A 15,397-nucleotide genomic window follows, 5' to 3' on the forward strand; every position below is an offset into this window, starting at 1 on the left:
TCACAAGTTTGAGGGCAGCCTGGGCAATTTAATAAAACTGTCTCAAAATAAAAAGGTCTGCAGATATAGCTCAAAGCTTGCCTAGCAGATGCAAGGCCCTGGATTCAATACACAGTGCCACCCAAAACAAAAAAGAGAAGAAGGAGGAGGAGGAGGAGGAAGAGAAGAGGGAGGGGGAGGAGAGGGGGAGGGGGAGGAAGAAGACAACAATGAAGACAAAGGAAGGAAGAAAAATGGGAAATAAAAGCAGAATAAGTCTCTATATGTTAATATTGTGCTCAATCTGAGCAATATTGGGCTTCACCAAATAACTTTCTAGTAAGTTCACTTTCCACACAGGTTACCTAAGGGGGAATACCCTGGTTAGCAAAAGTAAACATACAGTACACCTGGCAATTATGGTTCTCATCATAAATAAATGAACTGGTACTCTGTTTCACATATCCACCTCTACAAATCTTCTCAGTGTGGATCCATAACTCATGGTTCATCACCTCAGAGGCACTAAGGAGATAGGTACTTGAACCTAAAAGGATGTGGGTCACATTCAACAATATAAAGCTTATACCTCATGGTGTATCTTAGAAACCTATGTGTTACCCATTCCTCCCCATTTGCTATAAGAATTTCCTTCCTTACACTGCCAACATACCATACCAAAATCAAACAAAAACCACTTAAGTAAACTCTCAAATCAAGGCAATGGGTCAGGCACAGTGGCATATGCCTATAAACCCAGCAACTCAGGAGGCTGAGGCAGAAGGATCACAAGTTTGAGGCCAGTATGGGGAATTTAGGGAGACCCTGTCTTAAAATAAAAAATAAAAAGGACTACAAAAATAGCTCAGTAGAAGAACACACCTGGGTTCAACCTCCAGTACTGCTGCCCCTCCCCCCCCCCAAGAAAAGAATCATGCCCTTCAAGAAAACCATATGGAAACAGGGCATCATGATGTGTGACTGTAATCCCAGTGACTCAGAAGGCTAAGGCAGGATGATAGAGAGTTCAAAGCCAGCCTCAGTAAAAGCAAAGTGCTAAGCAAAGAATGTGACCCTGTCTCCAAATAAAATACAAAACAGGGCTGGGGATGTGGCCCAGTGGTTGAATGCCCCCGAGTTCAATCCCAGTACCCAAAAGAAACAAAACCATATTGGGGAAAAAAAAGTACTTGTCTTGTGCATGCAAGATAAGTACTCTACCAACTCTACTAACAAAGCACAAATATCAACTATATAATCATTTTAATTTATCTTTTTAAATTTATCTAATTTAATTTATCTTTTTTTTTTTTTTGGTGGTGCTGGGGATTGAACCCAGGGTGCATGTGAGGCACTCTACCAACTAAGCTACACTGCCAGCTCTTTAAAGAATTTATCTTACAGAGGGCTGGGGTTGTGGCTCAGTGGTAGAGCGCTCACCTTGCACGTGAGAGACCCTGGGTTCGATCCTCAGCACCACATAAAAATAAATAAACAAAATATATTGTGTCAATGTATAACTAAAAAAATATTTTTTTAAAAATGTTATTTAAAAAAAAACACAATCAGCATATAGTATTTCCTAATTATGATAACAAATTAATGAAGTAGCTTGTAATTTGGTTCAAATTGCTCAGATTTTAAATTAAAATATAATCTAGTAACCCTACTACATTTAAAAAAATTTTTTTTTCTTAGTTGTTGATAGATCTTTATTTTATTTATTTATATGTGGTGCTGAGAATCAAACCCAGTGCCTCACACATGCCAGGCGAGTGCGTCACCACTAAGCCAGTCCCAGTCCAACCCTACTACGTTTTAACAACTGCATGGGTTGCTAAATTAAAGCAACACAACTCTGCATATTGCTACATTGATATCATTCACAGATATTCAGAAACAACAAACAATTCAAGTTACCCTGAGATCTGACATCAGTTTCTTGTCAAGGGTCTGCTCCAAGAAATGAGAACTGACTTGCTCCATAGAGCCCTGTAAAAGGAAAGAATCCAGAGCATATTAAACAACTTTTATTATTTGAACATTAGCTTAATATTCAAAATTTGCATTCAACTTAAATGTATAAAGATAGTAAAGATGCCTATGGGTTCTAAATCATCTGGAAGACAATAAAAGTAATAGTAATAGTATCAACTGCTGCAGCTCACATATGCACAGAGCTTACTATATGTCTCAAAGCTTTATTCATATCTTAACTCATTTAATCCTCATTACAATCCTGTGAAGTAAATACTATTATTAGTCCTCTTTTATATATGGAGGGGGAAAAAAGCACCAAAAACATTAAGTAATACATTCTCTGTCACAAAGAGAGTAAATACCTGAACTGATATATGAACTCAGACTGTACAACTCTTTGCCTTAACTACTACTGTTTCCTGTTTCTTCATTCCTTTTATTCCATTCTTTCCATTCATTTGTTCATTCATTCATTTACTCAATCAATAAAACAAACATTTATTTAGCAATGATTCAATTATATACCTATAGCTACCAGGACCAGGAATACAAAAATAAAAGACACCAACACTATAAACAGTGAGCTGGCAAACAATGAGGGAAACCGACAAGCAAAAAGATAACTGCCTTATGGTATGAAATCCTACAATACACATTTATAAAGGATGCTATGGGAATTGAGACAACAAGCAGTAGGAAGTGGAGGCAGGAAGAGAGATGTTTGGGAAATCAGATATCACAGTACAAATGCATGATGTACAAGAGAATGCCATGTGGGAAACATTCAATGGTTTTATGAATGGGACAGGACAGATAGGTAGAGATCAGATTATAAAGTCTTGTTTGCTAGGAGGAAGGAGTTACCTTACATGAAAAATAATTATAATCTCCATTAAACACTTAATGAAGTCAACCATATGCAAAATATTTTACTTATATTTTTAAAATTTATCCCTCCTAATAAGCCCATGAAGAATGTACCTTTATTACCCTTTTTTTTTTTTTGGTACCAGGGATTAAACCCAGGGATGCTCAACCACTGAGTCACATCCCCAGCCCTTTTTTATATTTTAGAGACAGGGTCTTGCTGAGTTGCTTAGAGTCTCACTAACTTCCTGAGACTGACTTTGAACTCAAGATCCTCTTGCCTCAGCCTCCCAAGCTGCTGGGATTACAGGTGTGTGCCACCACTCCCAGATATTATCCCCATTTAAAGGTGAGAAATTGAGGCTGAGAAATAAGATAAATTGCTTCTTTGGAGTAAGGGAGAGCATGGATTTATACTTCATAAAGTGCATCTTGCAGCAATGTGCCTAATGGATCAGAAGGAATCAAAATGAGAGATCAGTTCAAGAAGCTATAAACCAGGCACGGTGGCACATGCCTGCAATCCCAGAGGCTCAGGAATCTGAGGCAGGACAAGCACAAGTTTGAGGCCAGCCTGGGCAATTCAATGAGACCCCATCTTAAAATTTTTGAAAAAGGGTTAGGGGTGTAGCTCAGTGTTAGAGCACTTACTTGCCTAGTAATATAAGGAGTCCTGAGTTCAATCCTCAGTACTGCCCCCCACCCCAAAGGCTATATAAAGCAGGTCATAGACATCTCCTAAGGCATATATCTGAGACATTTTCCAATTTCCATGTATAAAAACATGAAAATGCTTACACAGGCATAGATCTTTTCTCCAACCACATTTTCATAGAAAATTACATGTTCTTTGTGAATATCAAACAGACCCTTTCCTCTGACTCTATAAGAACAATTTTACTATTTTTGACTAAAGTAGTTTCAGATTAACTTTTTTTTTATTTAACCTTTATTTTTTATTTATTTGTTTTTTATGTGGTGCTAAGGATCGAACCCAGTGCCTCACCCATGCTAGGCAAGCACTCTACACTGAGCCACAAGCCCAGCCCTCAAAATGACTTTTTATCACAACCTAGTTGTTTGCTACATAGATCTGTACTAATGTCAGACCTAAACATTTTTATTCAAACATCAATCTTATGAGTAAGAAACATTAATTTTTATGGTCTCCTAACTTTCTCTCTCTTTTTTTAAACTTGTTTTTACTTAGTTGTTTTTTATGTAGTGCTGAGGATTGAATCCAGTGCCTCACCCATGCTAGGCTACCACTCTACATTGAGCCACAACCCCAGCTCCCCTAACTTTCTCTTTAATTATCCCACCATTATCAGTAGTTGGCTTTTCAAGAAGCATTTCTTCCTCACAAAGAACAAAGGACTGAATGATTATGCAGTAAGTTAGTCCATCCATAGTTTCCAATGACTCTTTGACTGCCTCAGCTGAGTTCTCTCCCCACAATACAGAAGACATCAAAAAATTATATATCACTTGAAGTTAATTTTAAGTGTCACAAAGCTTTCCATCTGAATCCACAAATGCCAAGAGCCATATACATAGGAATCCACTTAAAAAATAGTGACACCTAAATTAGCATGGGCCAAGCAGAAATGGAGAATGGACGGATTCAGGTGATGTCCAGGAGGCAGAACTGATATGAGCTGATGACTCAATGGATAAAGAACAAAGAAAAAGAACTCACAAATTTCTCTATTCCAGATCTTAGTAGAAGATACCATCCTTCAAGAAAATACAAGAGGTGCAGGTTTGGGTCAAAAAGATAATAAATTCATCAAAACATGCACCAATTAGAAAAGCATCCATATTCTTGTCTATTTTAATCAAAACAAAAAGAATCAGGTAAGATGTATAACTAATATGCTTAACAAATTAAAATTGCAACACTATCCAAGTATAATCTATATAATCTCAGCAAATCGGGAGGCTGAGGCAGGAGGATCTCAAGGTCAAGGCTAGCTATAGTAACCTAGAGAGACCCCATCTCAAAATAAAAATTCTTATTTTTTTTATTTTGAGACTAAAGAAAATGAACCAGGAATGTAACTCAGGGGTAAAACTTCCCTGGGTTCAATCTCCAGTACTAATTAGTTAATTAGATAGTTTTTTAAAATATTTTTTTAGTTTTACATGGCCTTTATTTCACTTTTTTATATGCAGTGCTGAAAAACAAACCCAGTGCCCCTCACATGCTAGGCAAGCACTCTACCTAGCTTGCCTTAGATAATTTAATTAAATAATTTAAAATGCTAAGAAAGTAATTCACTGGACAACTTAATAAACTGTCTCTGAAACGAGATATTTAATAAACCAGTATCAAACAGGTTTTCAGAGTAAAACTTATACTTTATTAGTATAAAAAACATAAATCCGTGTATGCACCCTTTCTTTATTCTAGTTTTAAAATGTTATGGTTTGGATCTGGTCTGTCCCCTTATGTGTCATGTATTGATGACATGGCCATCAATGAAGCAATGTTCAGAGATGGGGCTTTTAAGAAATTATTAGGAGGCCAGGGTTGTCACTCAGTGATAGAGCACTTGCCTAGCATGCATGAAGCACTAGATTTGATCCCCAGCACCACATAAAAAAATAAAAACAAATAAAATAAAGGTATTGTGTCCATCTACAACTTAAAAAAAAAAAGAAGAAATCATTAGATCATGAGGACTCTAATCTCATTGGTGGATCAATTCATTTGATGGATTAATAATTTGAATGGATTGTTGGGATGTGATGGAAACTGTAGGAGGTGGATCCTAGTTGTAGGAAGTATGTCACTAGGGCTGTGCCCTAGAAGTACGTGTACACCTTCATCCCCCACTCCACCCCACCCCTCATCTCCTCCCTGCTTCCCAGCTGTCATGAGTGGGACAGCTTTCATATACAATGTCCTTCTGCCATAATGTTCTGCTTCACCTCATCCAAAGCAATGGAGCCAGTCAACCATGGATTAAAATCTCTGAAACCATGAGCCAAAAAATCTTTCCTCCTTTACATTTTCACGTCAGGTATTTTAGTCACTACTACAAAAAGCTGACTACCACATAAAGCTTCTAGCTTCTATCTAATTAGTTAATTAAAAAAGAAACCGAAAAACAACTGAGATAGATTAGTGCATCAGTCATTAAACTGCCACTAAGCAGAATATCTGCATTTGCCTCAGGAAAGGCCAATCCTTGGCAGACTCTCAGGCATAAAAACCAACAAATCACAATCTTAAAATGTTATAACATTTTAAGATCCAAAAGTTCAAAGACTTTTGGGAGTTTGCAAATACCAATTAATCCTTTTGACTAAGAGAAACTGAACATCATAAGAAATCATTGAACTGAAGACCACATCCTAGATAGAATGTCAATACTAGGCTTAATTTCAAAGTAGTGACTATACTCTAAATAGTTCCATGGATCTGCTTATTTAGAAATTAAGTTTTTTTTTTGTCCCCTTCAGGCAGTTATAAACAACAACAACAACAACTAAAAGCCATTCTCTTTCACATAGTTCACATGGTTTTGAATTTCCCTTCCTTTTTTTGGTACTGGAGATTAAACCCAGGAGTGCTCTAGCACTGAGCTACATCCCTAGTTTTCTTTCCTTTTTTTTTTTTTTTAATTTTGAGATAGCATCTCTCTAAATTGTTGAAGGTTTCACTAAGTTGCTAAGACTGGCTTCAAATTTGGATCCTCCTGTGTTAGTCTCCCAAATCGTTGTAATTATAGGCATATGTCACCACACCTGGATAAATCTTAGTATTATTATCTATAAAATGAATAACATAATATCAACCAAAGAATTTAAAAGGATTAAAAAATTACTTACAAATAGTATGTATATGAGGTTATGTATACATGCGTATAGGTATGTGTGCTTCCATATAAGTGTGTGTGTGTGTGTGTGTGTATGTGTATACGTATGACTTAAGAGTCTAGTTTAGTAAGCTAGAAACTCTATAATATTATTAGAAAAATTAAGTTACTGATTAATGATACTAGGAATCAAACTCAGAGGAAGCACTCTACCACTGAGCTATACCCCAGCCCTATTAATTACTTCTGAATACAAACATAATTACTTATATAATATGAAACTTTTCATATTTAAAATCATTAAACATAAAGCACCTGACTCAAGTTTAAGAATCATCCAAATAGAAATCCTTTCAATATACCATTCATTATTCATACATCTTTATAGAAATAGATTTTAAATCCTTTGCAGGTACAGAACAACATTGTCAATGATCCTGCTTTAATAATTGTTTTTCAAAACTACCTACTCAAGATATATCATTAAATTATTCCTCTAAAACATATTCCCTCCATCATGGGGGCAAGGTGCTGCATGCCTGTAATCCCAGTGACTCAGAAGGCTGAGGCAGAAGGATAAAAAATTCAAGGCCAGTCTCGGAAATTTAGTGAGACCCTCAGCAAATCAGCAAGACCCTACTTCAAAACAAATAATAAAAAGGACTAGGGGCTGGGGCTGTAGCTCTGCAGCAGAGTGGTTGCCTAGCATGAGTGAGGCACTGGGTTTCATCCTCAGCACCACATAAAGATAAATAAAATAAAGACATTCTGTCCATCTACAACTACAAAAAATATTTTTAAAAAAAAGGACTGGGACTTAGTAGTTCATTGGTAAAGTGTGCCTAGATTCAACCTCCAGTACCTAAATAAATAAATAAATATTCCCTCCGCTCAAAGACAAGTTCATTGTAGATGATGATGATCAGTAATTGTTGAATAAAAGGACTTGATGAATGATTGGACTATTTCATAATTTTAAAACATGGACTGGGGTTGTGGCTCAGCAGTAGAGTGCCTGCCTAGCACGTGTGGGGCCCTAGGTTCAATCCTCAGCACCACATATAAATTAATAAAATAAAGGTATTGTGTCCAACTACAACTAAAAAACAAATATTTTTTTAAAAATCATGCCAGGGATATAATTCAGTAGTAGAGTACAAGTATGATATACACAAAACTCTGGGTTCAATCCCTAGTTCCAAAATATAAAATAAAATAAAAACACTCATAAACCAAAACCAAATTTGAATCCAAAACAGAATCACTATTAGCTTAACTCCATTTAATTATAAACAAGTAATATAATCCATTGGTAGGAAATTCTGAAATTACCCATATTTATTCTTTATTATTCCATGAAAATGCTTCACATAAGTTTCAGTACTTACTCCAATAAATACTGACCACAATACTATAGCAATCACTGGATCTGTGCCTAGGGCAGTCAGATCCAAATAATTCAGCCAACAATCTCATCAATAGTGGCAATGCTAGTAGCCAAAGGAGAAGTGTATAAAAAGAACCTCAGATTTTCTTGCTATGACATACAAATACTTATATATACTCATATATATGTATATACTACAATCCCTACCAATTTCACATAGTACTTTACAATTTACAAACCTTTTCTTAGAAAGTATCCCATTTGAGCCACGCATAGTGGTGCACGCCTATAATCCCAGTGGCTCAGGAGGCTGAGGCAGGATGATCATGAATTCAAAGCCAGCCTCAGCAAAAATGAGGTACTAAGCAACTCAGTGAGACCCTGTCTCTAAATAAAATACAAAATAGGGCTGAGGATGTGGCTCAGTGGTTGAGTGCCCCTGGGTTCAATCCCTGATACCCGCCCCAAAACGAAAGTATCCCATTTGAGCATCGTGACAACCTGTGAGGCAAAAATGAGAGATATTAAAGCCCCATTTAACAGTGAAGATACTGAGACTAAAATCAAGGGACATATCCAATGTAACAAAGATAAGCTAATTATCAGGCCAATACTCTAAAGATAGTTCTATCCCAGTACCAAAAAAAAAAGGATATCTCTACCCTAAAAAGTTTTGTTGTTGTTATTGTTTAAACAAATGTGCTATAGCCAGGCACAGTGGCACATGCCTATTATCCCAGTGACCCAGTGACTCGGGAGGCTGAGGCAAGAGTATCTCAAATTAGACACCAGCCTTGGCAACTTAGTGAGATTCTGTCTCAAAATAAAAATAAACAAGGGGTCTCAGAGTTCAGTGGTAAAACATCCCTGAGTTAAATCCCCAGAACCACAAAAATAAAAACAAACAAACAAATAAAAACGTGCTATGAATAGGAAAGAGCCAAGCTAAAAGAACATTAGGATCTGAATCCCACTATATAATTTTCTGTTTGTATAAACTGGATGATTTACTTAACTTCTCAGTGTGTCAATTTTCCCATCTGAGAAAAAGGAATAATAATATCTATCTTGCAGGGTTGCTATGAAGAGTAAATGAGAAAAGAAATGTAAAGGGCAGCCTTGAAAATATTTAGGCCATAACAGGTGCTTAATAAACAGAGGCAACTATTTTTATTAATTTCCTCTGTCTCTAGGCCTTGGCTATCTTGTATGCTAACAAGGTTAAATAGTATTATCTGTGAGATCTTTCTAATTCTAAAGAAGACTACTTATCTATAAGAAAGTAAGCTATGTATTTCTATAATAAGAAATTCTGAGGTTTCTAAAAATGACCCACACCTGTCCCTATCTATAGTTTCTGAAAATGTTTATGAAAACGTAGTAGGAGCCGGGCATGGTGGGACACGCCTATAAATCTCAGCTACTTGGGAGGCTTAGGCAAAGGGATCACAAGTTGGAGGTCAGCTTAAACAATTTAGCAAAAGACCCTGTCTCAAAATAAAAAATAAAAATGGCCAGGAATGTAGCTCAGAGGTAGAGCACCCCGGTGTTCAATCTCCACTACCATACATACATACATATTAAAAAAGACTTAACAGGCAATGTGTTTGCTAAAGAAAGTGTATTTTAATCAAGCAGAGTTAAGTAGTACATGCCTATAATTTCAACTACTCTGGAGACTAAGGTGGAGGATCTCAATTTCAAGGCCAGTCTGGGCAACTTTGGGAAACCCTCTCCCTAAAGAAAATAATAAAAGCACTGAGGATATATCTCAGCTGATAAAGTATCCATGGATTCAATCCCAAACAGGGGGGAAAAAAGTGCAGCTTACCAATAGCTTTGCAGCTTGAACACGAACCACCCAGGAGCCATCACTGACCATGTGACAAATTTTTCCAAATGCATCATCAACTAAACGAATTTCTTCGTTAGAAGAAGGGATTGGGACAATGCTAGATTAAAAGAAAAGTAGAAAAAACACATGAACATGAGCCCAAGACTGCAAGTTCAATAAACTAAGAATGACCAATGAAAACTGATACACAGGGAATGATAATTGAGCAATACAGTTCAAATCCTAGAATGATGAAACACATTTCAACTTAAACAAGTCTAATTGGAAATATAAACCAACCCTCCTACTCCACTACAAATTTTCAGTGTCATAAATAAAAGTGTGTAACCTACCAAAGGTTCAAAGATTCATGAAGAAACCAAGAACCTGGGGTTGGTAGTATAACTCAGTTGTAGAATACATGCCTAGCATGGTAAGGTTTTGTGTTCAATCCCCAGAACCATCACCCCCACCCCCAAGACACATACACAGAGAAAAAAGAAAGAAGAAATGAAAAACACTACAGAGTATTTTGTAGCCATTTATTATCTCCTATAATGGTACTACTACAATACAATAGACCTCAGAGTAAATCAACAATTTAACCTCTGTGAAAATACTTTTAACCAAGAAAACACCAAACTAGTGATCATTATTCTCAACACACACCTGGTACCTTAGTTGGCATTTGGCCCAAACAAAAACTAAATTAAATGGATCTCAAACAATATTAGTGACTAACACCCCCCCACTGCTGCCCCCCAAAAAGCTAAGACACTTGAGAGTTCAGTCTCTTCAATTACAGTTAAGAAGACTGATTGGGACCCAAAAAGGTGAAGTATCTTTCCCAAGAAACACAGAAAGTTTACGGCAGAGATTGAAACACAGGACCAAGCATCCTGATTTGCAGGGCCTGTGCTTGATCCCTTCCACACTGCCTTCCAGAATTCTAACCAACATTCTTTTCCTGGAGGTAGCTTTATGCTTGGTGAAAGGAGAGAAAATGGCTTAGCAATAAACAAACAGAAGTCAGCTTACACTCACACTGACCTTTCAGGATAGAGCTGACTGATAACCCAGATAAGCTGGACTGCAGCACTGCGTACTTGTTCATAGTCATCAGAGAGCAATTTACAGGCCTGAAAAGAAAGATTCCAAAAGTCTATCAGTTCTGTGTCCTCCTAGGTGATGTTCAAACTATTTTAAAATGAAGATATGGTGACTGGGTAAGGATGTCAATCAAAAATGGATGGTTTTAACTTCTTGAACATTTATCCACCCAAGAATTCTGAGCCTCTGTCAGCTGCTCTAGTTATATTTGGACTGTGGGTCCTGCCACTTTATATCTGAAAGCAGAACAACAGACTGACAGATACCTAGAATTGTATCAAACCTAGCAGAATCTGCTGGAAGCCCACTATACTTCTTTCACAGGCTCACACACCAAAGATGGATCCCCCCCCACCACCATCTGTAAAATCAAAGCACACATTTCTGTTTATTTTGGTACAACAACACTGGCCTCTGTTTCAACCTACTAACATTTCCTGTATATCCCCATGTACCCAAGATATAGTGATGGCTCCAAGTATCTACCACCAGCTCAAATTTCTCCTGACCCAAATGTTCTTAACTGTCTATGACCTGGAACTTTCTTCATGGATATCCCACTTTCAATCTTAACACAACTAAAACCAAACTCATTCTGGAACCAAACTCTACTTTATATTTCAAATCCTCCACCAGCACTCTATCTTCATTCCCTTGAGGTCCTCATCATTGATGGCCTACATTACTGACACAGTCTTATGCCATTAACATCTGAATCAGTTGACTATCTTTTTTCTGTGTCCTTAGTCTCCAAGTTTTCTTTAGTTATTGGACTTCCCACAATTATCCTATAGGGGGAAAAGAGATGGTTACATAAGCATTCTGGACCCATTCCACTTTGTCTTGTGAAAGAACAAATATGGTATACACATCAGTCACAGAGGCTTGCTAATTATAATTTTCTCCAAGAGATAAAAGCATTCTTGGTAAGCAAAAAAAATCTGACCACTGACTGTGGATTTAGATTGTATATGACTAGATTTATTCCCTTATTCTGCAAGAGAAATACTACCTGCTAAGGTCCTTTATATAGGCTGTCAGTTAGCTTTTCCACAACTTGATCATACCATTCTTTACCAATACTACATTCAGGAAAGATCTTTTTATGGGATCTCATGGTTTTGGTCACCCTCTTCCAGAAATATTCTAGTTCATCAAGTGCGGTGTCCAAAATTGATTTCATATACATCCCACTCAAAGAGAGATCAGCAAGACTACCACTTTCCTTATTCTAAACATTATACTTTACTTCATGAACTCTGGTATTCATATTGAGCTTCCTAGATCCTCCTTCATGTATTAGTGCTATTATTCAATTATATATTCCAATTTAAAAATCAAAAGGGGCTGGAATGTAGCTCAGTGATAAATAAAGCACCCTGGGTTCAATTCCCAGTACCAAAATAAACAAACTAATAAAAAATAAAATAAAAGTTGCATCTGAGTTATATTTTATTTGCTATCAAATTTTAATAAGACAAAAAATGTCTAAATTTTTTAAACTGTTCTTGAAAAGTATGTTTTGGATATGATTGCACATTTATCCCAATTAGCATGGCCACAATTAGCCAGTTGAAGTTCTTATGTTTTCAAACTCTGAGAACCAGAGTGGCCACCCTCCCAGTTTCATGACCCTCTCACCCTTTCAGACAGAAATCATTTAAGGTAAAATACCTGATTATAAATTGTTTGGTGTAATTTCAATCCTCTTTCATGAAGCTGCAACTGGATAAAAAAAGACAGTTTAAGTATTTGTATTTAAGTATTTTTTAAGTATTTGTGGAAAGATCAATATTTCCAATGTCTCCACACAATCTCATATATTTTCCCACATTATATAAGAGTAATATAGTTCCTTTCAGGCAAAATCAGTCTTATATAAATAAGATAGTCCAAGATTTTACTTAAACATAGTCCAAGATTTTTTAGCATAAGCACTCAAGCATTTAAAAAAACTAATCCATGGAATATTCCAAGGGAGTACTAGGAAACTGAAATAATGACAAAACAGGGGGCTGGGGATGTGGCTCAAGCGGTAGCGCGCTCGCCTGGCATGCGTGCGGCCCGGGTTCGATCCTCAGCACCACATACAAACAAAGATGTTGTGTCCGCCGAGAAATAAAAAATAAAAAATAAAAAGAAATGACAAAACATCTAAGGAAGAAGTAAGAGGTATAGCTCAGAGGTAGAGTGCTTGCCTCGCATTCACAAAGCCCTGAGCAAAAACTAAAAACAAACATAATGAAAACCATCCCCCCGATTAGTTTCAATAATAATCAAATTTACCATGGCTTTTATTGCTGCTGTCCTGACACGTGGATCTTGGTCATTGAAATAATCCCCTATAATCTTCTGGACATCTCTGGCAGTTAGGCCTTCTGCATCTTTTGTGATACTTTTTTCCAAAGAGCCAAGATTGCCAAGTAATTGTAAACACTTATTTCTTACACCATGAGAGGTATCTGTTAAGTGCTATAAAAAGAGAGAACAAAAGGACATGATTAATATCTTTAAAAATAAACACATAAGGGCTGGGTGTGCAGCTCAATGATAGGATGCTTGCCTCGTATGCATGAGGCCCTGGGTCCAATCCCCCCCATATACACACACACACACACCACAAATTAAAAAAAAAAGAAAAAGAAAAAGAAAAGAGAAAGAAAAAAAAGCATTGCATCAATTTCAGGAATGATTTCGATCAATATATTCGCACCAATCTGTTTAGCATCATGTTACTTGAATATTCCTCTAACACATGAAACTTTAGAAAACAAGAATCCCATTTTTTATTTTTTAACTTTTATATCCCCAATTGCCAGCATTTTGACTTGTACATACAGAGTACATACTTTAATCTGAGTGACTTGGGAGGCTGAGGCAGAAGAATAAAAAATTCAAAGCCAGCCTGAGCAACTTAGTGAGGACCTAAGCAACTTATCAAGATCCTGTCTCAAAATTTAAAATTGCAAAGGGGCTGGAATTAGCTCAGTGGTAAAACACCCTGGGTTCAATTCCCAGTACCCAAATAAACAAATTAATAAAAAATAAAATAAAAGTTGTGTCTAAGTTATATTTTATTTGCTATCAAATTTTAATAAGACAAAAAATGTCTAAATTTTTTAAACTCTTAATATCCATAAAGCAATATACAAAACTCTTTAAGTGAAGAGTTCAATGGGTTTTCACAAAGAGAATACACACATAACAAGAATACACATTGGGGCTGGGGTTGTGGCTCAGCGGTAGAGCACTTGCCTAGCATGTGTGAGGCCCTGGGTTCAATCCTCAGTACCACATAAAAATAAATATATAAAATAAAGGTATTGTGTCCAACTACAACTAAAAGATAAAAATAAAAATAAAAATAAATAAATATATAAAAAGAAAGAAAGGAATGGGGGCTGGGGATGTGGCTCAAGCGGTAGCGCGCTCGCCTGGCATGCATGCGGCCCAGGTTCGATCCTCAGCACCACATACAAAGATGTTGTGTCCGCCAAAAACTGAAAAATAAATATTAAAAAATTCTCTCTTTCTCTCTCTCTCTCTCTTTAAAAAGAAAAAAGAAAGGAATGGAACACAGCAAGGCATGGTGGCACATGCCTGGAATCTTAGCTACTCGGTGAGCTGAGACAGGAAGACCCCAAAGTTCAAGGCCAACCTTGGCAATTCAGTGAGGTCCTATCTCAAAATAAAATTAAAAAGGGGTTGGAAATGTAGCTTGGTCATAGAGCACCTCTGTGTTCAATCTCTAGTACCAAAGGCCGGGGATGTGGGGATGGGTATGGAATGTGAGGCGCTGGGTTCGATCCTCAGCACCACATAAATGTAAAATAAAGATACTGTGTCCACCTAAAACTGAAAAATAAATATTGAAAAAAAAAAAGATCAAATCAATAGTATCTGGTTTCTTTTGCTTAACTTATGTTTGTGAGATATATCCATGGTACAGCACCTAAAATGATTCATTCATTCTCATTACTATGTACTATTTTATTTACAAATACAACAAAATCTATTATTCCTTTCTGTTGATAGGTATTTGAGCTATTTATAGTTTTTGGTATTAAACTAATGCTACTATAATTATTCTTATGTGTGGTGTTTAGTGCATATGGCCACATTTCTGTTATATACTTAAAGTGGAATTGCTGAGCCAAAGGAAATGCACAAAGTCAGCTTAAGAAGATACTGCCAAACAGTTTTCCAGTGTGGTTAACTTATTTTAATTTACACTTCCACCAGTGGTGCATAAGTCCTCCATGTGTGCCATATCCTTGGCAACACTTGGTACTGTCAATATTTTTCATTCTAGCTCCTCCTCACCAACATTTTAAATAAATTATCAGTTACTTCTCTCATACCTAGTTCAGTGCTAGTAAAATAAGCTGTAAGGCAGTAACAGGAACAAAATATTAT

General features: G+C 36.6%; 1 protein-coding gene across 3 annotated transcripts in view; it reads right to left on the reverse strand.

Moving 5' to 3' along the window:
* Positions 1 to 15,397, reverse strand: part of Ints4 (integrator complex subunit 4) — a 102,757-nt gene that overhangs the window by 59,428 nt on the left and 27,932 nt on the right. For all 3 annotated transcript variants that reach the window (XM_046442059.2, XM_046442060.2, XM_046442061.2), the window contains 5 exons: positions 13,268 to 13,453; positions 12,656 to 12,706; positions 10,922 to 11,010; positions 9,869 to 9,989; positions 1,900 to 1,971 (listed from right to left, as the gene is read on the reverse strand). In XM_046442059.2, the coding sequence (XP_046298015.1) occupies positions 1,900 to 1,971; positions 9,869 to 9,989; positions 10,922 to 11,010; positions 12,656 to 12,706; positions 13,268 to 13,453 (519 nt within the window). The remainder of the gene's footprint in view (positions 1 to 1,899; positions 1,972 to 9,868; positions 9,990 to 10,921; positions 11,011 to 12,655; positions 12,707 to 13,267; positions 13,454 to 15,397) is intronic.

This window comes from Marmota monax, unplaced genomic scaffold (genome assembly GCF_021218885.2).
Source record: "Marmota monax isolate L192 unplaced genomic scaffold, Marmota_monax_Labrador192_F-V1.1 WCK01_AAM20220418_F8-fsc00068, whole genome shotgun sequence".
Classification (NCBI taxonomy): domain Eukaryota; kingdom Metazoa; phylum Chordata; class Mammalia; order Rodentia; family Sciuridae; genus Marmota; species Marmota monax.